At 46.0% G+C, this 26,801-nt stretch overlaps 1 protein-coding gene across 4 annotated transcripts in view; it reads right to left on the bottom strand.

Moving 5' to 3' along the window:
* TBP (TATA-box binding protein) overlaps positions 1-26,801 on the bottom strand; it is a 336,509-nt gene that overhangs the window by 232,485 nt on the left and 77,223 nt on the right. For 3 of the 4 annotated variants that reach the window (XM_085612033.1, XM_085612031.1, XM_085612032.1), the window contains one exon: positions 23,995-24,247. In XM_085612033.1, the coding sequence (XP_085468159.1) occupies positions 23,995-24,045 (51 nt within the window). In that variant the 5' untranslated portion in view covers positions 24,046-24,247. Of the gene's footprint in view, positions 1-23,994; positions 24,248-25,407; positions 25,734-26,801 lie in introns of those variants that run through there. The other variant, XM_085612034.1, reaches the window with a different exon arrangement.

Raw genomic sequence — 26,801 nt, 5'->3', positions numbered from 1 at the left:
CACCATGGCCGGAGCCACCAGCATCGAAGCCTTAAAGCACCCAGTAGAGGTCTGTGGGGTCCGAAGGCGCGCCGGCAGAGTCGGGCTGCCCAAAGATGGAGTGGAGGGTTCGTAAAACGCACAAAGCTGGGCAGGGGACGCTCCGGCTCCCGAGAAGGGAGGGAAGCTCAAAGCCGTCCTAGCAAGCTCCGCGGGCGGAGCGGAAGGACGACAACCTTCCGAATCCCATTGGCCGACAGACGGGCAGAAGGCGAAGAGCAACGGTGCTTCTTCGCCTTCTTGTGCTTCGACTTACATGATGACGAAGACTTCGAGGAGAAATGATGCTGGTGACTCCGCGACCGGTTCCACGACCTCCCTCCCGACCGGGACCTTGAGCCGCACGAAGCTCCGTGACCGACATCAACTTGTGACAGGAGTCACAAGGCTTGAAGCCGGTTCGATGATGGGACATCCCTATGTGCACCAGGAGTCAAACGACTTGAAAAAGAGGTCGACAAAAGTAAAAAAAAAAATAAAAAAGTGTTGGTCAAAAAGTGACTAAGGGTACTACTCTCTTTGGATCTGCGCTGGCTGGCGCGGAAAAAGAAAGAACTGAAGTCAACGCCCAGGAGCAGCGTCTAAGTAGACACCGCAACGTCATTCGGGCGACCGCAACGCCAATGACGGACGCGGAGTCGACTGACGCCACCTACCAACGTGCAGGGGTACTGCTAAAGAACGATCTCCGGATCCAGTCTGACGCCTGGGGGTAATTCAGAGGTAAAGAATCTATAACTAATAGTCTCTTTCAGATATCTGATTTACGAAAGATCAATGACAATATTCGGTTGTCAAAGAAGGAGTGCTTAGAGCTTCATCCTTGGTTTAACCAATTACATCCCAATATTAAATTCACTATTACCTGAAGGCCAAAGCAATAAATTACATTCTTGGATACCAAGATGTACAAAAAGGTAATATTTATCCAAACAATTTGATGGGTAGTAATTGTTCATACTACACGTTACATCCAAGGTCCTGTGTGTGATTCTCTTAGGATAACGAGGTATGAGGAGCAAGGATGATGTTTGTTCAAATACGTGTACAAAAGATGATAACTCACAGGTACAAGAAATGTGACAGACAAGACATCATTCAAAGGAAGATGGAAAGATCCTCTTAGCAGAAAAATTCCCAAGTGGCTAGTTGGCGACAAGTACACTACATTTTATGAACCACAAAAGACAGGGGAGCACCTGTCCACAAGAGTTTACCACACCCACTGTTATTCACTCTAAAGGAAATAGCCAATATATTTTATAGTTATATTGTTGAAGGGAGGTTGTGGCACAGATCATGGTCCATAGTAGAGCTAGAATATGCTCACTAACTATAGAACTACACAGGAAGGACGGGACCCCAGTCCTAGAGGGCATAACTACCCAGTGGTTAGACTCCTGTTATGGAATATCATCTCGCTGCCGTATTTGCCCCCTGGCACGCCTTAATGACACACACACACACACCTTCACAGTTCAGAAAAAAGCCTTCTCCAGAAAAAAGTGACACAACGTAAGGGAGGTACCCTAATCTTAGGAAAAGGGATGGGTGTATGTGCTTAACTAACAAAGAGGTTCCCTTTTCCCAATGTTACAAACTTGAACGGGCTATAAACCCACAGCAGACTAGATATGGTAGAACCGTGATAAAATCTCAAGTACTCAATTTCCAAGTTGCTAAACTTACAAGCATATATATTAAAACAATCTAGAAAAGTGTATATAAACAAATCATATTATTTCCAAAGGAATGCCATGTAAATCCATTGTTGTGCTTCAATTTAAAAACATTTGGTCAACATTTTGACATTTTAAAAATACATTATACTAAACATTATTATTGATTATATGATTACATGATTATAGACCGTTCAGTTTGTAACAGTGGGAAAAGGAAACCTCATTATTCTCCCGAAAAAAATCCTTCTCCCCTTCACTCTGCCCCCACCGCTTTTACAAGGGGCTGTAAAATGCGGACATTCCTCAGCCCGCTGCTTCACAGGAGACTCTACAGGCTATCCTCGGCCAATTAACACCTTAGGCAGAGACGAAGGTCTGTCATGCGCAGGGGTGGGGAATTGCTATCTCCCGACGCCCGAGACATCTAGATTTCTTACAAGTATAAGAGGTTTTAATTTCTAACTTGTCCAAAGGACAAGTAGACAGGCTTACGGTAATCTGATACACAGTAGTTTAACCCTCTTGGTTACAGCCAGTTAATAAGGAGCTCTGAGCAGTTCATTGGCAGTGAAAGGGTCAATTCAAAAGCTGGGGCCTGCACTTTAATTTCACCAGAGCAGAACAACAACATGATTGAGCTGAGCTCAAAGTTGCAGCTCCATATAAAAAAATCGAGAGCACTGTCAGGTAAGAGTCATTTTGCTTTCTCCCTGAGGCTTCCAGGCCCTCCTCTGGCCCTTTCCTTTTCTTCGAGCATAAGATCCAGCTCCAGAACACTCACATCACTGGAATGTGTCACCCTTCGGCCCCCAAGATCTCTCCTGCCCTCGCCTCCGGGGGCATACAGTAAAGCCCATGCTTTCTCTTCTCTTGCAGCCCCTGCACAACCCTCCTTTGCACTTTGCCTTTCCTGTGCACCTTATGTTTCACCCAGTGCCTGTACTTGCTAACCCCGCTCCCCTTGGCCTCTCATATCTTACCTCATCCAGGGCTTACATTAAAGCTCATTAGTTTACCCATGGGGAATTCATGCAATCCTCAGGCGTTCCCTAATTTCTCTCCTTGCACTGGGCCTCTCCTCTCACTTTGTGCTTGTACCAGGGGCATCTGAACACACCACTGTAGCTAACAGCAGCTGTGGAGTTCTTGATGGGCCTCTTCTTTCTGCAGTTCCAGACAAAAGTTCATAATTTACTTGAAAGGGTTGATGGATATATACATGGATGGATATAAGGATGGATGGATGAGTGAAAGGATGGATGGATGGATGAGTGAGTGAAAGGATGGATGGATGAGTGAGTGAAAGGATGGATGGATGAGTGAGTGAAAGGATGGATGGATGAGTGAAAGGATGGATGGATGGATGGATGAGTGAAAGGATGGATGGATGGATGAGAGCAAGGGTGGATGGATGAGAGCATGGATGGATGGGTGGATGGATGGGTGGATGGATGAGTGCAAGGGTGGATGGATGAGTGCAAGGGTGGATGGATGAGTGCAAGGGTGGATGGATGAGTGCAAGGGTGGATGGATGAGTGCAAGGGTGGATGGATGAGTGCAAGGGTGGATGGATGAGTGCAAGGGTGGATGGATGAGTGCAAGGGTGGATGGATGTTGTGAAAGTGGATAGATGTGTGTGGGATGAGTGAAAGGGTGAATGGATGGGGTGAAAGTGGATGGAGGGGTGAAAGTGGATGGAGGGGTGAAAGGATGGATGGTTGAATGAAAGGGTGGATTAATAGATGAGAGAGTGAGTGAAAGGGTGAATGGATGCGGTGAAGATGGATGGATGGAAGGATGGATGTGAAGATTGACTGATGGGTGGAAGGATGAGTCAAATGGTGGATGGATGGGGTGAAAGTGGATGGAGGGGTGAAAGTGGATGGAGGGGTGAAAGTGGATGGAGGGGTGAAAGTGGATGGAGGGGTGAAAGTGGATGGAGGGGTGAAAGTGGATGGAGGGGTGAAGGGATGGATGGGGTGAAAGTGGATGGATGAGTGAAAGGATGGATGGTTGAATGAAAGGGTGGATTAATAGATGAAAGAGTGAGTGAAAGGGTGAATGGATGGATGGATGGAAGGATGGATGTGAAGATTGACTGATGGGTGGGTGGAAGGATGTGAAGATTGGTGGGTGGAAGGATGAGTCAAATGGTGGATGGATGGATTTGAGTGAAAGATGGAAGAGCAAAAGGATGGATGAATGGAGGGATGAGTAAAAGGGTGGATGGATTTGAGTGAAAAGGAGGATGATGGGGTGAAAGACGGAAGAGCAAAAGGATGAATGGTGGGATGAGTGAAAGGGTGGATGGATTTGAGTGGGATGGAGGAGGGAAAGATGGAAGAGCACAAGGATGGCTGGATGGAGGGATGAGTGAAAGAGTGGATGGATATGAGTGAAAAAATGGATGGAGGGGTTGAAAGTGGATGAATGGATGAGCGAAAGTATGGATGGATGAGTGGAAGGAGGGATGGATGAGTTTGAATGATAGATTTGGAGCTGGAAGGAAAGGTTTGGCCAGGGGTGTTGTGAACCACTCGCTTTAGCAGCTACAGCGGGGTGGAGCTCTTGATGAGCCTCTTCTGTCTGGAGCTCGGCAGACAAAAGCCCATAATTAAACGTGTAAGGATGAGTGAGTGAAAGGATGGATGCGAGTGAAAGGGTGGATGAGTGACAGGGATGTTGGATGGACGATGGATGTGTTGATGAAGGAAAGGGTGAAAAGATAGATGGGTTGCAGGGTGGATGGATCAGTAAGCGAAAAGATGGATGAGTGAAAGGGTAAATTGATGGATGAGTGGAAGGATGGATGAGTGAAAGGGTAAATTGATGGATGAGAGGAAGAATGGGTGAGCGAAAAGATGGACGGATGGATGGATGGCTATGTTTCGGGATGGATGGGTGGATTTGGATATGGATGGGCGGATGGTCTGACAAGCAGAATGGTGAAAGGCTGATTAAAGAATGAATGGAAGCTAATGTAAAGGTGAAATGTTAGATATCAGTGGGTGAATGAAAAGATAAATGTGTAGGTCTGCAGAAAAGAGGCAAAATACGGAAATCACTAGTTTTCAAATCCTTCTATACTATGAGCCTGACATAAACAGAGAGGCTATTATCCGAGCTCTTCTATAATGAGTGCTGCCATTATTTGACAGTGCACATCAAGGCACCAAAAGGGACAAGTGGATGTTGTACAGGACATGTAGATTTATGAAGCTACCTGTCCCATGGACAAGTAGATATTTTACTAAATTCCACACCCCTGCATGTGCAAGTGTCCTCCTTGATTAAAAGGCACAGAGCTTCTCTAACCTCAAGGGAAACATAACCATGTCAGGTTTATATGAAATATAAAAAACTGTTTGCGCGATTCCGCTGTATAAAAATTATTTTGCTTGTTTAGTTGCATTTTGGCCTTAGTTACTTTAAAACAATCACTTACTCAAAAATCTTCAAAACCACTTTTATGTTAAAATTTATTTTGATAGGGTCATTGAGTTATTCATAATATCTTATTAATTATATGTAAGTTAACAAAAATGCTTATAACGCTTTTTATTGTAACTTTGCAACATGCTGCAATACAGCCACACTTCTCTACAACAGAGCTTAAATACCCTGGCAAAGCAATAGCTCTGACTAAACACTTCCAAGATCCCAAAGGCGAGACCTATTGCCAATGCTTGTTTGGAATTGTTCTGGTAGATTTTGTGACAATTCTGCTACCTCCTCTCAATGTTGGTAAGCATGTCTGCGTTTCTTTCCACCTTCCTTCCTACGAGGCCCATCCTCTTGCTTTGCTTGTCTGGAGGTGGTCCCACTGTAGTTCGTTCCTTTGCTCTTTTTCTTGCTGTTGAGGTAATGATAGAGTCAGCTGGCACTGATCCCCCGAGGTATATAGGGTCTTTAGAGGAGTATTTATACTTCTCTGCCCTTGGTGTTATAGCCTTGCATGTAGCAGGCTCTTTGAATGCCCCTTTCCGATGGTCTAATACACTTGGCAGCATTGGGAGGAATTGATTTCTACATTGGGTAGGCATCAAGGTCTCTAATAAAAAGCATGATTGTGGTTTTTCTTCCTCTAGATGAACCCCATAAGTTTCTGCAGCTTTTTTAATCACTTGATTGTACATGCCAATGTCATATGGGGGTGATGGCCTCGAAGGATACGATTCCACAGCCTCCTGAGGTGAATCGGCGTCGAGATCTAGCCATTGGAGGTCTTCATTCTCCAAGATCGCCGATTCTGCATAGGTTTGTTAGTCTTCCTCGACAGCTTTCCCAAAGAAGGATGATGATTCTTCTTCTTCGACTGGTTCGGACGTTGTTGGCGGAATTGGTTCTTCGACGACCATTTCACCTTCCATATATTTTTGTTTTCGGCGGTATCTTGAATAGTTTCAAGCTTTCGTGTAAGTCTTTTTTTCAAGAGAGCCTCTTTCTCTCTATCAGAGCCGCGTGTGTTTTGGCGTCAAGATTTCGGCTGTCCGTTTTTCGGCTGTCAACGCCGATTCAGTCGTTGACTTTTGCTTGGGTCTCTTTTTTCGACGCCAAGGCTTCCTTTTCCAGACTGTCTTTTGACATCTTTGTCTTTTCAAGGACCTTTGCCGTTCCTGAGTCCTTATCCAAGGATCCTACGGTGTGCTTTTGTTTGGATGCAGCTGCGGTAGCCGAATGATTCGACGCCGAGGATCCCTTTGGAGGTCTGGAGTCAGTTTATCAAGACTCTACTACTTTTTTCAAGGTCAACGACTCTTACCTCCTTCGAAGTCTTCTTCTCGACCTCCACAACCAAAACATCTCTGTCCTAGTCTCCTTCTGGCCCTTCGGCGAGGTTATCTTTCTCCTGACTGGAGAGGCCCAGGTCTCGCAGCGATGGCGGTGGTCCTTGGTCTTGCATGCTGTAGTTGGCTCGTAGCTGCCTCCCTCACCCTCAACGTCTTCGGGGTGAAGACGGAACAGGCGTTAGTCGTCGCTCTGATGCTCCAGCGGCAGGCACAGGTTGCAGACCGGTTGCTGATCCTTCTGATCATACTTGTGGTGACAGTTCTTACAAAACTTGAACGGTGTCTAGTCCATTACCGCACACACCCTGCATGTGCATTCTCCGATCGTCGAAGATCTTGTTTTTCTCCCAACTTCGAACTGATGTCGTCTTTGATTGAAAGTCGAAGACACCATCCTACCGATGTTTCTTTTGTTTTTCCTCGATTCTTCTCTCCAATCTTGGGAGCTCCTTCCATCTTGATCCAGACCCAACGACGGAAAAAAAGAATCTGAAGATGGATAACAGAGGTGGGAGCTTCCGGAGAAAACCCGTAAACGTCACAGAAGGGCACCAAATGGTACTACGTCAAAGCCCACCAACAACGAAAAAAAAAAAAAAAAAAAAAAGAAGAAATACTACAATTCTGGACCCAACCACTAGATGGCTGAATAATGCACAGCATAGTGAATCCAGAAAAGATTCACGCTGCAAAATAGCAAAACACCAAGCAAAAAGTGGGGGTAACCACACAGAATGATCCTACCTTCCTACATATAAATATTTTACTATTTCAGAACAGGGGAGTTATTAGCAAACCAGACAGTTCCAATGGAAAAATAATCCTAACTGTAAGGACTCAGCGGCGTCTCAATGGGTGATATAATAAACACACACACACACACACACTGAAAACACAAAGGTTGAAGTAACGTTATAGTTAGGTGAATATCAGTGACCACTAACGTTTTGAACTAAAAAAAAACACAGAAATTGATTAGTTTTAGTTAGCAGAGCAAACTATAACTTGCGTTCCCCCCCGCCATGCACGGCTTATGACCTCGCATATTAAATCACTCATGAAATTATGTTCTAGGACATAATTTATGAGATCATTAATGACATTCAAATTACATCATTGATGATATCATTTAAGGACTGTGCTAGTTTTGTAGTTTACATAGTGGCAGGTAACTACCATTGTACTTTTCTACCTAATTTTGTACTGCATGGGTCCAGCTAATGGGTGTAAGTGTTTACAAATCGCATGTGCTCCAAATGCATCATGTGTGTAGAGGAATTTGACACGTTATAAATCTTTGTATTGAAAAGTAACTGGGTAGGTGACACTGGACGATTTGTGTTCACTATGTTCACACACTTTTTTTTTGGTACTGCAGAAAAAGTTTCCAGCAAAGATTCTATGTACTACATACTAAGAATTGAAATAAAAAAATGCTCCTGCCAAGCGAGAGCAAACTGGCCTCCCTGCCCGTACAGGCCAAGGATGGGCTCTACAGGACAAAGCTACTGAGTCAGCCCTGAGGGTGCGCTCCCATGGGCCTTTTGAGGCTCAGGGAGCGGGGCGGTGTGGCCCCCTCTCCATTTTGCTTAATTTCAGCACCGGGGGTTTGCTCCACGAGGCACTTTGAGGTTCGGGGAGGGGAGCCACCAAACCTTTATGAATACAGCCCCCTGGACATAAACAGTGAATGCTGCCCGGCTGCAATTTTTTATTTTTTATTCCGTGGAATAGCAGAATATATTTTTCTTTTTGGGCCGGGGTGGGGAGTCTCTCTGGGCCTATCCCATGGAGTCTAGAGGGTCCGCGTATCCCTACCCTTCCCCCTTCCACTAATTTTCTTTCTTGATTTCAGGAAATAGAATCAAGTTCCCCAAGTCATGTAATGACTGCCAGCAACATTTTTCACATGTTGCTGACATCCAATCAGAAAGCTTACTCCCGCGGGAGTTTAACTTCCGAGGGAGAGAGAGGGCCAAAGGCAAATAAAGCTCCCACTGTAAATCAGAATGCTCAATTTTTAAATTAGCATTCCCGCAAGAGTCTCCCGAGACTCATGGACTCAACCGTCAAGATATACAAATATTTTTCACCTTAATTTTGCAAAAACTACTGAATGGATTTACACCAAATCACAAAAAGCACAATCTGTAGACACGATCTAGCTTCCTGCCAAATGTGGTGCAATTCAGTTTTTTCGCAGAGAGTAGAAGTCGAGACTATATCACGCAGGAGCGTGCAGCTACAGAAACCCTAATTATGAAAGGGAATTTCGGTGTGCAATATTGTTAAGAAGGCATACGTGGAAACCGCTAGTACGGTTCGATTTTAAGAAGTCCGAAGTTCAATTCGATATCGTGGTCCTTAATAATAATAACTGTAACAATCAACTTGGCTGGAGTCTTACACGCCCCCCGACTACATCACGTAGCGCAAGCACACCGTTTTGACGAATTTGGGGATACGAAGATAAATTATTGTGCAACCTGGATAGAACGCAAGAGGCAACGACCCCACCCATTTGGGAATTATTTGTCCAGTACAACTGGTTTGGCTGTCCTTACCAATGATAGGTGTTTTTAACTGATCAAGTCAAATTTTTATGTCAAAGAGAGTCAAAATCTTTGTCTTGAAAAAGATGGTGGTATAAGATATCCATCTAAACGAGTCGACGCTTTGAGAACAACACAATCCGTGAAGGGGCTGTGGCCAGCGAGTATCTAGCAAATAAAAAAAGTACCAGGTTAAAGGCCCATGAAATTGTTTGACCACGCATGTGTATCACGTAAATGACAGTGTCTTTGTCTATGATATGTACTTTTTTTTTTGACTGTATTTCTATGGATATGATTTTGTGACAGTGTAATTTGTAATAGAATGTTGTTGATTAACAATGCTATAGATTATGTCAACTGTCTTTCTTAAACATTTGTTTTTTAATCAATAACTCGATTTGTATCTTTTTATAACTCGAGGTGTTTAGATTATCTGTTGGGGATATATGGTTAAACTTCTTGAGTATGTACTGTGTGCAGTTGGATGAGAGAAACTATGTTTGATTGGAATATATAGAATAGATGAGGGCTACATGATCTAATACGGTCCAAAAGAAACTGTTTTCCCATAACTGTATAGTACCCTATTCCTTTAGTTTGAAGGGGGTCCCTCTTTTTTTCGATAAGCAATTCAGTTTTTGCAGTAGCCTTACCTAAAGAAGACTACGGAAAATGCAGGGGAATTCTGCATTTTGGCCCCCGCTAACCAGATCATTCCAAAACTAGTCACCTTTTTTAAAGGTTTAGTGGAGATTGTCAAACTGTGCCAAAGTTATTAGCAGCACAAAAAATACTTTTCCTATGGAACAGCTGACCTAATTAGAACTACCTAATGTCGACCGCCACCAGGTACATATATTTATATTTTTTTCCCTTCCCTGCAGGGAGGGGGAGGATTTGGTGGCCATTTTGATTTTTAGTTTTGTGCTGCCCGTGGCCTTCCAAGCTTTCTTGGGGGAGCATCAAATGAGGAAAGGCATAGTTAAGGAGAGGAGAGCTTCTCCTTTCTAGCGATGCATTGTTGAAACAGATCCCTGCTCATGGATTGCGACTGGATGACTATAAACGGCCAGGGATATCTTGTTTTTACGCAAAGGGAGGAGCGGGTGGGGGAGTGGAGGGCCATTCTCTCCTGGCATGGCAGAGCCCCCCCCCCCTCTTTCCTGGAGTGGGGGGAGGCGGGTGGAGAGAAAATTAGGTGCCCATTGTTTGCAAGAAAATGCCCGGGTGATTTCTGGTGCTGTCTGGGCACCTAAAATTGGGGTTTGGGCAAAATTGCCTTACCCACACATAAGGTTAAACCATTCCAGAGGTCAATATCATATATTTGGTTGCTTTCCATTCCATGGGGGACTGACTGGGCCCCCAAGGGGGGGGGGGGGGCTGACTGGCCCCCATAAAAGGGAAAGACCCAGAGTGTGTGCGTGTGTGAGTGCGCTTGCGTGTGTGTCCGTCCTCATAGGGAAGTCCAGGGTCATCCCACCCAAGGAAAAACACATATGGGTGTTGTTTCAGTCGTAATGCATCTTTGGTTTTTTTTTGTGTCACCCTCCCATGGCAGGAGTGTGAGCTCATTTCCCCCATTGATTACTGATTGTGCCATTCACATTTTATTTACACCCAGCACAACCTACATCACAGAGCAGTGGGTGTGCCCACTTTAGCAAGTGATCTGTTATTCAGACATTCACATTTTGCTATGGCCACATCATTTAGGAGGCTGTGGTAGGTGGGCTGACTCATTGCCCTATGGTGTGAACGGGTGGAAAAACTGAGCAGTGGCTAAAGTGAATTTAACCACTGACCCATGATGTATGCCTCGCAGAGTAGAATTACCATGTGAACTGCATAATAGTAAAAATGAACAGCTCAAGTGTGCTCACCCATTTCCCCAATTATTAATTCTGGGTGAAAGTAAAATGTGAATAGCACTAGAAATGATCAGTGACTGACACATTGCCCTATACTATGGTGGGTAGAAGCAGGAGGGCACACAATGCAAATGGCTAACTTCACTGGTGGTGTTAGGAACAAATGTAGAATAATGTGCTTTTGTCTTATTGTGTGTGTTGTGTGTGTGTTACAATATGAGCTAACTTTTTTCTTAGCTTTTACCATAGCTTTATCAAATGTTTTGTAAGCGCAGGATCTTTGGAGTAGTTCTTTGTGTCAGAAAACTGAGTTTGAGAATATTGTTGTAGTGATCACACTTTATTACACTATCACATAATTACATTCTTTCAGTTCAATGCACACCCCCTTTTTGTCCCCTACAGACAAACACACAGCATTCCAATCCAATCAAGCTTCATCCGACATATTAGTCATAAAGGTATTGTACTTGAATATATCATAAAACACAGAATATATACGAAACCAATCTAATTCAAGAGCCTGTTTGATGAAGGTAAGTTAAAAACTAAGAGTAGCATATACCACTAAAAACAGTTTAAGACTTTTTTAAAAAATGACTTTCTAAAATTCATTACCAAAGGGGTACAACAGTTTAGCCATAGATAAAATAATCCATCTGAATAGTTGGGACTAATGTCTACATTGCATAGTTAATGATTACCTACCTCCCTAAAACATGTGCAAATGAGCAATTACAAACACTCCCTTATTATTCAGAGAGGGAACTGGATCTTATAGCCCACGACCACCCCAGAAAGTTTGCTACTGGAACAACAGTAGAAGACGACATGTCGGAGCATAGAATTCTTAGTGCTTCATTGCTCTTCTAGTGCCTAGTGATTTGCAAATTGGCAAAAGCCATACATGTCGTGGGGCAGCATAGGCAAGGCAGACGAATAGGTGTGCCAGCGTCTCGTCGTTGGCCTGGCATGCGGGGCAAGTAATGCCACCTCCTTGCACCCATCTAGCAGTAAACGCTCTGATTGGCAGTGAGCCCACCCAAAATTGGAAGAATAATTTTTGGTCATGCGGCTTTGTTATTAAATCCCAATATTTTTCTAGACTGGGGGTTAATATGACTTCCAAAAAGCCACGTGTTAGTGAAGATGTCACTACTTCTCCATGTGTTATGCACTACCATTTCCCAGTACTTTTAAGATCTTTTTCAAGGGGAATGGGGAGCCTGTTGGATCGTCCCACAGTGCTGACATGCCAATGTTTGTTAAAGTGGCTCTAACCTCCCGTAGCCATTTGATTCAATAGAAATTCTCAACCTTTAATATGTCTTTAAGGCCTTCAGCATATGATGCTAGTTCGGGTGTGCTCCAGATTCTATGCCAGTATACTATGGGGCGTTATTTGGCTATATCTGCAGTGGTTTTTTACCAAGATCGTAAAGTAGGGGGCACGCTGGGGTGCTTTGTGGAAGAATGGTAATCTTGCCTAAGAATCTATTTTCAGCTACAGTGAGCTTTAACAGGTTCTCACAGCCCCAGAGATCTGCCCTGTACAAGGCTGAGCTAACCACCTTCATATTGTATATCTGGAGCACCGGACTGATAGGTTTGGTGAGTGAAGAGTTACACTCGAGTTGAAGCTCTCCCGACAATTGCGGATGCTTCAAGGTTGCCTGGTCAATCTGTTGGCTCCATTTAAAGTCATTCTGTATGTTGACCCCCACACAGCATTCATTTCTGCAAGTATTTCTACATTCTACCTAAGCCCAGAAACCTTTTGTTAGAAAACAGACAATGTGTCATTGGATGAGTGATTCGGAGCCTCTAAGTCTAATAATGCAGCAGAGCTTTGAGGCAGGGTCCAAAATCCAGACAGCATCAGAGGAAGAAATTTGTGAGTGATTTTTCATGACCCTAGTAGACCTAATGTCCCTCCACGAGCACTAAATATGCAGTGAAGAGCTAGTGACAGGATCGGCCACTGTTGAGTGCAGGCAGATATGGTGCCTAGCACAGGCAGAGTGCTCACTTGGCAGACTCCTAATTTAGCTCAGACAGTAATTGCCCCATTCACTGAAACTGCTAGATGTGAGGTGAAAACAGAATTTCTTTTGCCTATTCACTACTTCTTTCTTCTTCTGGCTGCAGACTTTCTTGAAGATATTGCACAGCAAACAAATGTGTATGCTGAAAGGTTTCTGAGGGAGCATGAAGTAATCTGGCGGCTCATTCTAGGGCACAGCTGTAGACTCGCTTTGCTTGGGGAACTGAAAAAATTTCTGGACCCAATGCCGAAGATGGGAATAGTCCACAAACCAATCGTACAGTCCTACTGGTCTACTTTTACAGTTTGGGTAACACCCTGCTTTGCACTGGTCTTCAGCAGACAGGATTTTAATTTTGAAGCATACGCTTCCTTTCAATGACAATTCTGCTGCATTGTCCCAAGACCACCCAGACCATGACAGAATATTCAAAATTTGACCTGTCATGGAACATTTGTCTGCCAAGTTTGCAGCGATGTATACTCCTGCAAAGAATGTACAAGGTCAAGTATTCGTCAATTGCAATAAAGGACGACTGTTGTTCAGGAAGTATAAATGTAGTGAAAAAGTTTACTAAGGCATCAAGATGTACACGCTGTGCAAGAGCTTTGGTTTTTATGTGTACAGCCTGATAGTATACATAGGGAAGGACTTTGCAATAAATCCATCAGTTTGTCCTTTCAACGTTAGGCGTTACTGAGACGATTGTATGAGATATTGCCCCCTATGTGCTTCATAAAGGCCATAACCTTTATGTTAGACCTGTCAGCCCTTTGGGTGGTCCCTCCTCATCATTATTTATTTTGTCCCACTTTTGCCTCAAACCCTGTTAGTATTTTTCCTTTTTGGGAACCACCAGACTTTTTAGTATTGATGCAGATTCAGGGAGCCATTTTATCTACCCCTGGGACTTCTGTCTGAGGGCCTGGAGCACAAAATGGTGGCCACCTGTGACATCATCAGAACCCACTGGAACCTACCAGCACCTTCCAGAACATTCCAGAACCCTGTGACAGTTGGAGGCGGTTTGGAATGTTGAGAAGCTAAAGCCAGAGTTGACAGTTGGAGCTGGCAGTTGGCACCTGACTGGTGAAGGGAGAGCAGCAGAAACCTGAAGGAGGAAGGAGTGAGGCAGCAGGGGTGGAAACTTGTGCCTGGAGTGGGGTCCATAAACCCACCCTTGATACTAGTCCCTACTGACTGAGCCCAGCCTGGAGCCCTGTGTGGGACAAAGCAAGAAAAACCATCTTAAGGACCTGGACAGCAGGAACAGGCCTTAGAAGTAAAGAAAAGCAAGAATCTGACCTGTTTATTGGTTTCCCTGGAGTCCGACGTCGAGAAGCCTGAGACCTGGAGCCCGAGGTGGAGAAGCGGCGCTGACTGGAAAGCAGACGTCGTACCCGGAGCCGCCAGAGGTCGAGAGAGGGCGCCGACGGAGGTCGTGAGGAGTACCAGAGGTCGAGGAGGAAGTCACCCGAGGTCGAGTGAGCGGCGTCGACGGGGGAGTGAAGTCCGCCCTCCGGAGTCGCCGGAGACCGAGGTGAAGCGTGCCGGAGGTCGGGAGTGGAGATCGCACTCCGGAGTCGCCGGAACCTGAAGAGAATCGTGCCGGAGGTCGGGAGTGGAGGTCGCACTCCGGAGCCGGCGGAAGTCGACATCGAGCCAAGACAGCCCGACGTCATCGAACCGGAGGTCGACATCGAGCCGAGGCCGCCGACATCGAACCGGAACCGCCTACCGTCGTCGTCAAGAACTGACATTGTGCCGAGGCCGCCGACATCGAACTGGAACCGCCTCACGGCGTCGACACGACTCCAGCGGCGTCGGACCTTCATAAAAAGGGCAGTAAGTGGAGTAGAGGGCGCCTAAGGCCCTGTGGAGCTCCAAGAGACCATCCTAAGGGATAAAGAGGTGTTAGAACCAGCCTGGAAGTGCCAGGGGTGGACTGAGACTAATACAGTGACCGGTGTGAGGGGTTGTGTAGTTTGGGAGAGCCAGATTCCTAGATTACCCTTGATCTACCTCAGTTTTAGCCTCAGCCTTACCCAAGCTAGGTGAGACACCCTCAGGCCATCCACCTACCCACAAGCTGTGACTGGGCCAAATCAGCCCATAGTATTTTAAATGTGATCTGATTTTACAAATGTCATTGTTGGCTGATATTATTTATTGAGGGTACTGTATTTATTGTATTTATCTAAATTATTCCTGTAATGTATTTATTGTCCTGAGCTAACTTATTCCTGTACAGTATTTATTCCCTCGCAGTATTTATTTGACCTGATCCTATTTATTGCACCTGTAAAGTGTTACTATTTACTTGACCTGCACTTTTTAAGGAGAAGCTTGTGTACTGTGATTGTATTATTATTTATTGAATCAGCAACTAAGAGAAAAGAAGATAAACAGAGATATTTTCATAATTTTTAAGGTGTAGTGTCGTTTTTGGAACGGATGCACGCATGGTTATTGTGTGGGTATAGCGTATGCTTAACACGGTGCCTGACCCCTGACCACTCGAGCCAAGCTACCACTGTGTATGTCTGGAAAGACCCCATTACCACCACCCTTTCCGGTGTGGGAGTGGGGTTTTTCTAACACTTTATGTAAATAACTTCTATACAGGAATCCAGCTGTTTAGAAAACTGTTCAAAGCTATCTATCTTGCTTGCGGTACAATTAGAAACCATTTCAAAGGATTCCCTCATGAGCTTGTTTGCAAGATGTTCCAAAATGGCCAGAGCAGTGCATTGCAACTAATTGCTCGCTGTAAAATTCTCAGACAGAAGGGAAGTATATATGATCATTATACTTCACGATGAGAGCAATTCTTCTGTCACTGTTTGGGGACAGTTGGCATACATTCACAGGCCAATCTTTATACTTGATTACAAGTACATGGGTATAGTGGATCAAACTGACCACGTTCAACCATATAATGCGAGTCGTAAAACTTGCACATGATTTAAGAAGTTGACAGCTCACCCGATTCAGTTGGCAACATACAATGTGTATAATGGCTATCGGCACACCACCACAGGAAGACCAATGTTTTTCCTGGCAATTCAGTTGCCTGCTATTGAAGGCCTTACTGCTGTAGAGGCAGTAGTCTCCACTTAGTCTGTTGTGGAGGGTGTTGCAAAGCTGCATGATCAGCACTTTGTCGAATGGATTCCTGCAACAGAGCAAAAGAGTCTCCGATATCATCAATGAAGAGTTTGTGCTCAGCAAGGAAAGAGGCAGGAGAGTAGATACTATTATCCCCAGTGCCCATCTAAGCCTGGCCTGTGTTTGCCAACTTGCTTCACTTTGTACCACACAAAAGTATAGTTCTGGGAAACTGACTGCAGTGGAGCACATACATTGGGAGTAGCTATCTGCCCCAAACGACTGTTCATGGACACATAAAATTCCATGGGCCATTATTTGAGTAGATGTGTAGCCTTAGAAATTAGTCTATCCAATTTTGTAAGAAGGACTCTAATCCAAGACTTTTTTCTAAATTAGATTTGATATACCATGTATTTAGTGACTCCAGTAAACAGGAACATATTGGTCTTGCTTTTCGCTGCTTGCCACCTTCATCCCACATCGAAAATGTGGGGGAGGTTTTGTCCACAGTAATACAAGTGCATTTCAGTGAGTGCACTACACAACGGTCAACAGGACATGTGCCATGTTTTGACCTTGTCATCCAAACCCTAAGGCCCGTGGTCTCTCCAGAAGTGCTCCTTACAGAACTTAATAAAGTCTCCCCCAGAATGTTAAGTACAATTTTAAAGGTAGATTTGATGACCCTTACCGAGGAACGCCCACAAATGCTTTCTCAAACATCAAAAAATCTTACTTCCACACACTGGAAGGAGTTGCAGTTAGTGCAGAGATTGCACTGAAAGCGAATTAATGACAAGTCTTCCTTGGCCCAAGCAGGTTGCAACGGGTAGGTGTTAGAAAAGGTTAACCCACGTCTTTTTAGGACTTCAGGTCAGAGAAAAGCATGAACAAGTCGCCAAAGGTCAGCCTAGGTTTGGTGCCATAGGGATCTTGTGTAGGTAGAAGGCGGGGGAACAAGGTAGGTGTGACATACAGATCATTGTATCTACTACTCATCACAGGTCATTTGTGTGGCCTGTTCCACCTTCCTCCTTTGTCAGAATATAGCAGATATTTTGCCTACCGAATTAGTAGTGCTTTTCAGTCAATGCAAATAACTGTGGGTAGCACATTTGCCCTGTTTTGACAGAGTACACTGTCCACAAAACCCTAAGCCCTTAATCTTTCTAGAAGTGCTCTAAAAGGAATTTAGTGGAGTCTTCCCCAGAATGTTCAGTCCCATTTTGAAAAGTACATTGGGCCACACAATCTCAGGAATGGGCCACAAATGCATCCTCTGACGCACTCAACTTACTTCCACACACTGGCAGGAGTTTGATTTGGTTTACTGAGTGGGCTGAAGGTGCATGAAAAAATGTATTGTTGAGCCTAACCAGACTTCCACAATGTAGTAATAGTAGAACTCACAGTATTGGTACTGTAGGTGAGATGGACATGAACAGATAGTTAAACATTAACCTAGGTTTGTTTTCATAGGAATTTTGTGGGTGTAGAAGCAGATGTTCATGTTCGGAATGAAACTGATCAAGGCAATCAATCATAACATTTGTAAAGCGCACTACTTACCCGTGAGGGTCTCAAGGTGCTGAAAGGGGGGGGGGGGGGGGGGGTGCTGCTACTGCTCGAATAGCCAGGTCTTGAGGAGTCTTCTGAAGGTTAGCAGGTCCTGGGTCTGCCGTAGGAGGATGGGGAGGGTGTTCCAGGTCTTGGCGGCCAAGGGGGGGGGTAGAACGATCTGCCACCGGAGGTCGCTCTTCGGATGCGGGGAACTGTGGCGAGGGCGAGGTCGGCGGAGCGGAGTTGGCGGTGTAGAAGCTGAGTAGTCTGTTGAGGTATGCTGGTCCGGTGTTGTGGAGTGCCTTGTGTGCGTGGATGAGGAGCTTGAAGGTGATCCTGTTGTTGACGGGGAGCCAGTGCAGGTCTCAGGTGGGGTGTGATGTGGCTGCGGCGAGGGATGTCGAGGATCAGGCTTGCAGAGGCGTTCTGGATGCGTTGAAGTAGTTTCAGGAGTTTGGCCAAGGCTTCTGCACTGCATAGAGGGCATTTCCGTAGTCCAGCCTGCTGCTGATGAGGGCCTGGGTGACTGTTCTTCTAGTTTCGGTGGGGATCCACCTGTAGATCTTGCGGAGCATGCGGAGGGTGTTGAAGCAGGAGGACGAGACGGCGTTGACCTGCTTGGTCATAGAGAGGGTGGAGTCTAGGATGAACCCTAGGTTGCGTGTGTGGTCGGTGGGTTATGGAGCTGTTCCCAGTGCGGTCGGCCACCAGGAGTCGTCCCAGGCTGAGGGGGTGGATCTGAGGATGAGGACTTCCGTCTTGTCCGAGTTTAGCTTCAGTCTGCGCGGTCTTCATCCACTCGGCGACTGCTTTCATTCCTTCGTGGAGGTTGGTTTTGGCGGTTTTGGGGGTCCTTGGTGAGGGAGAGGATCAGCTGAGTGTCATCGGCGTAGGAGATGATGTGGAGGTCGTGCAGTCGGGCGACGTGGGCGAGTGGTGCCATGTAGATGTTGAACAGTGTTGGGCTGAGGAATGAGCCCTGGGGTACGCCGCAGATGATCTCAGTGGCTTCGGAGCGGAAAGGAGGGAGGCGGACGCTCTGGGTTCTGCCGGAGAGGAAGGAGGTGGTCCAGTCCAGGGCCTTCTCCTGGATCCCAGCGTTGTGGAGGCGTGTGTGTAGGCTGCTGTGGCAGACGGTGTCGAAGGCGGCTGACAGGTCCAGGAGGATGAGGGCCACGGTTTCCCCGTTGACTAGCAGGGCTCTGATGTCATCGGTGGCGGCGATGAGGGCAGTTTCGGTGCTGTGGTTGCTGCGGAAACCGGACTGTGACGGGTCCAAGATGCTGTTTTCCTCGAGGTAGTGGGTTAGTCGTCTGTTGACGGTCTTCTTGATTACCTTCGCCAGGAACGGGAGCAGGGAGGAGATGGGCCGGAAATTCTCTAGGTCCTTGGGGTCAGCCTTAGGTTTCTCGAGTAAGGCATTGATCTCGGCGTGTTTCCAGCTCTCCGGGAAGGTCGCTGTCTCGAAGGAGATGTTGATGGTTTTACGAAGATGAGGAGCGATGGTGGTGCTGGCTTTGTTGAAGATGTGATGTGGGCAAGGGTCTGACTGAGATCCGGAGAGGATGGTGTTAATGATTTTGATGGGGTCGTCGTTGTGAATGTTGGTCCAGGAGAGCAGGGGGTCGTTGCGGATGGTGGCCGTGGAGGCGGAGGTCTCAGTGGTTGTCGGGGCGGTCGTGGTGTTGAAGCTGTCGTGGATGTCTGCGATCTTGCGATGGAAGAAGGTGGCAAGGGAGTCGCACAGGTCTTGCAAGGGTGAGATGTCGTTGGTGTTGGCGCTGGGGTTGTAAAGTTCCTTCATGTTGCAGACCTCTTTGCTGTTGTGTGCGTTGTTGTCCAGGCGGTCTTTGAAGGAGGCCCTTTTGGCAGATCTGATGAGGTGATGGTGTCTGCGGGTGGCGTTCTTGTGGGCTGCGTAGCTGTCTGGTGTCCGTTCACGGAGCCATTTCTTCTCAAGCTTTCGGCAGGTTTGCTTGGAAATCTGGAGGTCTTCAGTGAACCAGCTGGTTTTCTTGCTGGTGTGACTGTTGGGAGGGTTTCTTGAACGGGGAGAGGTGTTGGCGCAGTCGTCGATCCACTGTCTGAGGTTGCGGGCGGTGGTGTCGGGGGTCGGCTCCGGGCGAGGGTTAGCTGGTCTTCAGTGACTTTGCTCCAGCAGCAGCGGGGGATCTGTTGGGTGCGGTGGTGTGTGGTGGGTTTCCGGAAGGCGAAGTGGATGCAGCGATGGTCGGTCCAGTGGAGTTCGGTGATGTGGTTGAAGGAGACGTGGGATCTTGCGGAAAAGATGGGATCAAGCATGTGGCCGGCGGAGTGGGTCGGTGTTGTGACGAGTTGTCTGACTCCGAGGTTGGCGAACAGGGTGGTGGAGTTGGTGTCATTGTTGTTCTCGAGGTGGAAGTTCAGGTCCCCGAGGAGGATGTAGTCTGTGGAGGTGAGGGAGTTTGTGCTGACGAAGTCGGCGATTGAGTCACTGAACTGTTATCGGGCTCCGGGGGGTCTGTAGACGATGGTTCCTCTGAGGGTGGTGTTGGGATCGGTGTGGATCTGGAAGTGCAGGTGTTCGGCGGTGCGGAGGGTGTCGTCGGAGTTGGTCGAGACTGAGCGTGTTCCCGTGGACGATGGAGATTCCTCCTCCTACTCCGTTGGTGCGGTCCCTGCGGGAGATCTTGTAGCGGATATGGCGATGTCGGGTGCTGAGGAGGGGTTCAGCCAGGTCTCCGTTAGGAAGGCGACGTCTGGGGAGTTAGAGTCAAGTAGGTCCCAGAGTTCAATGGCGTGTTTGCGGGCAGAGCAGGTGTTGAGAAGAATGCATCTGAGGTAGTTGGGTTCTTTCCTTGTCGGTGGGTTGGCAGGTCGGATGCTGGTGAAACTGCAGTTCCGGCAGGGGAAGGGTCCTTGGGGGCGCTTCGGGGAGGCCCGGAAGCAGGTGTGTGATCACCGGTGTTGAGTGAGTGGAGGGTGCTGGCATCGTAGCGGTGTCAGGTGTTGTGGCGGTCACGGGGGCCAGGGGTTCTGGCGTTGGGCGCGGTCCAGGCACGGACGGGCGCAGACTGGCTTGCCTTAGGCGTGCAACTGCGCGCGGCTGCGCAGCTGCCGCCATAAGAAGGGGAGGTGGGAGGGAGGAGCGAGTGGGCGAGCGGGGCCGCAGGGGACGCAGCGGCGGGAAAAACGGGGCAGGAACGGCAAGGGAACAGAAGGCAAAGGAGGGCACAGGGCATAGAATGCAAAGGAAAGGAACAAATTAAACAATAAGCACAGAAGCAATACAGTACAAAGCAGGGGGGCGGGGGCGCAGTGGCGGGAGAGACGGGGGAAGGATCAGCGAGGGAACAGAGGGCAAAGAAGGCACAGGGCACAGAATTAAACAATAAAACAGAAGGAGGAGAAAAAAACGAGACAATTAAGCAATACAACAGAAGCAATACAGTGCAAGCAGACCTACGGCTAGCCACTGGCCACCAGGGATGAGGCGCAGGTGGTAGCCTGCGGGTGGAGGAGGGTCTCGAACTCGCTGCAGTGGCAGCAACAGCGAGCAGGAAACACAGGCTCAACAGGTGGTGCTGTTGCGGCGTGGGGAGCGACCTGCCTGGAGCAGGGTCAAGGGTCGCACTAATCCAACAATAGCTAATGGCATGTGTGTAGTGGAGAACGTGTAGCTGTTGGCTGGCAGAATGTGTATTGGTTTACTAGAGGTGTGTTTCTATAGTAAGTTGGCTGAAGAGTGGTTGAGTAGCAGTGCAATTGGTATTTCAGTCTTCTTGGCATATGAACGTGATGGGCCCTGAATGGGGGCAGTTTCTTGGTGAGAGTGTTGTGTCCTGACAGGAAGTATGAATGGCTTTGCGTGACACGCATAAAAGGAGAGTGAATGGACCATAAAATGTTAAGCGCCTTGACATGGCGTTACAGCTAACTATCACTATTCCAACAGCGTTATTAATATGGATTCTTTGAACCGATTATAACTGATAGTGGAAAAACCAACAGGTATGAATTTGTGCTCAAGTTGAGAATAGACTCCAAAGAAGCATTTATATCCCGTAACATTTTTTTTAAACTAAACACCAAGAAGTATCTAGGGTGGTGTAACATGCATTGATTCCATTTACTTATACAGAATGCACTGCAAATTTTCAAATTTCACTAATGAGTTACTCACATTTCTGTAACGGAAGCTTTCAGAATCTGTCTATCCACAAGATTCCTACTACTCCGTGTTTGCACCTGTGTTCTTATAAAACATGTTAACCCCCTTGTGTGGCTTGGCGTAGCGCCTGTGACACGAATTGTCCTAAAGTGGAGCCTTAGGCAACAGAGATAGAAGTAGTATGTGGGCCTGCGCTCAGCAGCCTCCCCAGGGAAAAATACCAAATCCACACATTTCAGAAAACTGACCACCTGGGGGACTCAAAGGTGGTGTACCTCACATGGATTCCATAACATTTTCTCACCCATAAGTCTGGTAAAACCTCAAACTTTGGCTAAAAACGCAAATTTTCATCACATTTCTTTGTGGGAAATTACCAGAATCTGCAGGGATCCACAAATGTCCTTACACCCAGCATTACCCCACTAGTCCCAATAAAAACCATGCCCCACTTGTGAGGCTGTGCCTAATGCTCATGACAGGAATAGATCAAACCATGATCAAAGTGAGTCCTCGCATGGGAATCGCTGACGAACCACAGAAGGCACACCACCCTGGACACCCCCGGGGGTTTTCAGAAATGTCTAGGTATGTTGGGGGAAAAATTTGCTGTGTCAAAGGTGCTGGGGGAGCCACAAGAGTGGGATACCACTTTTATCAGAAGACCTGTTGAAACACACAATAGTAAAACACTTATTACCAACTGGATCTCTCTGCATTTGATTATTCCAAATGTAAGCCACAGCATAAGAAAGACGACATTTTGCAAAATGCCCTCTGAATCACGAGGATTATGAGTACCCACAAATTCAGAGATATATAAATAACCATGGATACCTAAACTTAGCATCTGATGAACATTTCAGAAAAAAGTAGGTTTCATTCATATCCATTTTTCACTCTTTATATTTTACCATATGAATTGCTTTATACTTGGTAGACAATGAAATAGAATTGTAAGGTTCAGCTTAATAGTTGGATCTGGGTACCCGGGGTTCTGGGACAGCATACATATCCTATATATCTCCAAGACTAGAAGGTTCTAGCGGATAAACTGGTGTAGTACTTTTGAAAATCAAACATTGTGACAAGAAGTTACAGATGAAAATGTGGTCACAAATGGCTGTTTTTCCTACTCCTTTCACGCATGTTTTTATATTACCTGTTGATGAGACATGTACATAACTGACCCATTGTTAAAAGGAGGATTTTCTCTACTTTTCAGGAATGTATAGGTTTACAACCTCAGCCACAGATTTCACACCTTTTTCCACCACAAACTGGAAGTAGGTTGAAAGCATAAAAATGAGAAAAGAATGGTCTACCTCTTACAAAAAGGCCAAAACTGTGTTGGTAATGTAATGATAATTTCAAAACAATATATAAATAAAATGGCGAAATCAGCTCTGCTTGTTCCTGAAAGCGGGGAAGATTGTGATATTAGAGCATCATACCTTTCGTTGATTCCATTTTTAATAAAGACCAAAAAAAACAGACACCTTGCATAGTACTCCCCCCCCCCCCCCCCCAAAAAAAAGTAAAAGACTAAAAAACAAACAAAACACTATATTTTGGCTATTTTCTTGGCCCCCTTCCAAGAGAGTTCACAAAACCATGGTACCTTTAGAATCACTCTGATGTTGGGGAGAAAAGAGGATGCAAATTTGAGGTGGATACAATATGTGGACATAAGGTTTGGGGGCAGAAGCGCAAAGGTCTCCAAATAGCCACAAAAGGGCTCCGCCTTTGGATAGAAATAGTCTCAGCAGCTAAGGGGCTCAAGGTAACCCAGGACTTGCACTGTCAATATTCAGCTGCTCTGCACCTAATCTAAATACTGGACAGCATCCAAGATAGGATCTGTGACGGTGTTCACTTGAGTTCTAGAGAATATTTTAAACAGAAGTAACAATAAAAAGATGCAGTTCATAAATGGCACTGACAACGGCAACCTGCGAAAAGGTAAGATTTCAAATAAGAGTACTGAGTACAAGGTATATTGTTTTATTAAGCATGGACATGAGATTTGTTTTGTCCCTCACATTCATGAACAAGGTCATTTAATTTCCGCAGGATGTCTTCACATTTACACCAATATTTTTGTTGAGGTCTCAAACAAGATAGCCATAGGTCCCATTGAAAAACAAAGTGCTCCCCCAAACAAAGTAGCTGTCAAAATGCACATACATACCTGTGGGGATGCCAATCCTTGGTATGGTGGCAAGCTGTTGTTCTGATCCATAATTCTGTTTTTACCTCCCACGCAGGGAGGCTACCACTATATCCACTAACTGTACCACAGGTTAGCAGTAGTACTGGTGTCTGTACATTCCGTTAAAGCATCTTCGCCATTAGTCTGGTCACATCAGTCAGCATCCAACATTTGGTTATAAACTAATGTAATAAAGATGTGTATATGTTTTGCACCAATCTAAAACTAAAACCTGCAAGAAGATAAAAAGTACTTTAATTTATTAAAGTCTTCAAGACACCCCAAAACAAACAAATCACCGATATGTTTAACCTTACATAAAGAAAAAACATTTAAAAACTCAAAACAGATTCACAAGTAAAATGTGGTAAAACATTTCTAAATTCTGGATAAGAGCTTGGTTTCTACAGCATAAAAAAACCACTTCAGAGAAATGCAGATCCATCTTATGTACAATTACATCATATAGGGGCTGACTGCAGTGCATTTATCAGTACAGGAAGTAGCACTCGTTTACATGCATTTGTGAATCTACCCTGAAATGTCCAACTCTATATTAGGAAAGGCGCCAAGAGGGCAGTCCTTTCCATTTGAACGATTACTTGAACATGCACTTTTTATTTTCAATTTAGGTGTTTGGAGCCAGTTCAAAAAGGGATGCATGAATCCATAAAATATGGCTTTCTTTACTTAGTTTTCTACTTAAACTATTTTACTGCACAGAAGTACTAAGATAGTCACAATCTTAGAAACAATATTCACTATAGTTTTCAAAAATATAAAGAACTGGATGTTATATGTTCGGGATACTAAACTGTTACCTCGAAAGGTGGCATGCTCCGATTTGTTCATTAACTCAAAAGACGTTACCATCCAAACAACAGAAACACTTACAATGTAATGGAGTGCACAGCTTTGACAGTTACAGGAATGAAAATAATTTGTGTATCTTATATCTAGGGAGTCATACAGCACGTCTAACATATCTCTGAAACCTTATTGTTTTAATAAAAATGCATATTCGTATTAACACAAAGTGATTAACATCAGACATTTGAGATTTTATTAAAAAAACGGTGTGGATTCTAATATGAATAATGTTGCCTCAATTTCAAAATGGTCGTTATTGCCAGTCACCATCATGTTCTATGCCAAAACCAGAGGCTCGGATTATGCTAATCTCTTACTTTATTTTCCGCTCAGCAGCCTTATCAACATGTCAAATACAGAAAAGACTACAAATCCCAGGAGTCTTTGTATTAGAACCATAGAGCTAGTGCCATATAAACAGTAGCAAGGAATAGCACTTCCTCGTTCGTCGCTGATCAACAGCCAGTTAAGCGCCTTTCCTTACTATTAGATATTCTTGTCTGTCTGTGCCCTGTTGCATACCTCACTGGGGTGATAGAGTGGAGTTTGTTGTTACTCCTGGCTGTGTGCTGGCGTGTGCGCTGCTTCCCAGTCTCGGGACACTGAACGATGTTCTCAGTTTTTTACCCTGCTGGGGACCTGCTCTTCTTTCCCCTCGCGCACGGTCCATCACTGAAGCGAGGCTACGGCGGAAGCACAGTTTGAGTGTTTTTCGCCTCAGGTGGTCTCTGCTGCGTCGCTTCCAACGTTGCAAGCACCGCAGGTGACTAACTGGGAGGTGCTCTACGAGACCGATATAGGGCAGGGCGTTCGTGTGTGCTTCTGGGCTGTAAGGACATTCTTCAAGTCTTTGGCCTTATTGCGCGGTGTGCTCCGACACCAAAAGAGGGCGGGCACTCATGCTCGTATTGTGGAACAACAGGGATTCCCTCTTGACATTACCCATATTCTTGTCTCATCGCGCTGCGCTGAATGTTTAGGCTGTGGGCAGGGGCCCTGAGTGACGCTGTAAACTACTTTAGCCCAGAGTTTTTTTTCTTGTCGATTATAGGCTAATTTTAGCAATTTGCATCGGCTCCAATGTGCGGGTTCTCCGCCGAGCATTCCATCCATTCCAGTTTCACGCCCACAAGCGTATACTGACCCCCAATAAGAATTGGCCAAGTCAAACCGTATTCTTCCTTTCTCCTTCAGTCTGCTGCTCGTTTCCTTTCCTAACCATACAACGACTGGGAGCCTGTAGAGGAGGAAAACTCCTCGATTCCTATACATGTGGAATTGTGGATGCGATTGACACTTCCTTGGAGAGAGCGGTCTCCTCTGCACTAGAGCGCCCAAGCTGCAGAATTATGGAACTGATGGTAAGAATGACCGTGGTGCCCTCGTCAGAGGGAGACAGGGGGGTTGGGGGGGCGGGCTCCCTCTTCTGGCACAAGAGGCCTCCCCTAGAGTAAGGGCAAAGCACGGACAGGACTCCCTAAGACCGCCTCTATGGATGCTTTCGGGAGGCTACCCCAAGGCCATCTTAAAGAGGCGCCATGAGAGCAACACCCAAAAGGATTCCCAACCGAGAGACACCCCCGATGAAGATTCCTGTCCTAAGATGAGGCAGCAGACAATACCGGGGCAGACACCGATTTAGAAGATGACTCAGATAATGAGCCTGGTCCGAGTAGACCCGGGCGCCAAGAAATCCATGCTGGAGGAACCTCAAACCAACAATTCCACTGATATCTCAGGGATATTAAATCCTGAAGACATCTATCATCCACACTCGGCAGATTGGATACCAGCGACTTCGGTGGAGTCTTATGTGGCCAGCCGCATCAGAAAGCCTATGGACCAAGAGGTCTGCGGGTGTCTGAAGGCAGAATGTCCACGGCCCACACTGGCGAATACGGAGGCTCACAACCCCC

Source organism: Triturus cristatus, chromosome 6 (genome assembly GCF_964204655.1).
Source record: "Triturus cristatus chromosome 6, aTriCri1.1, whole genome shotgun sequence".
Classification (NCBI taxonomy): domain Eukaryota; kingdom Metazoa; phylum Chordata; class Amphibia; order Caudata; family Salamandridae; genus Triturus; species Triturus cristatus.
Note: the sequence above shows the minus strand (reverse complement) of the source record. Positions and strands in the feature narration are given on the sequence as shown.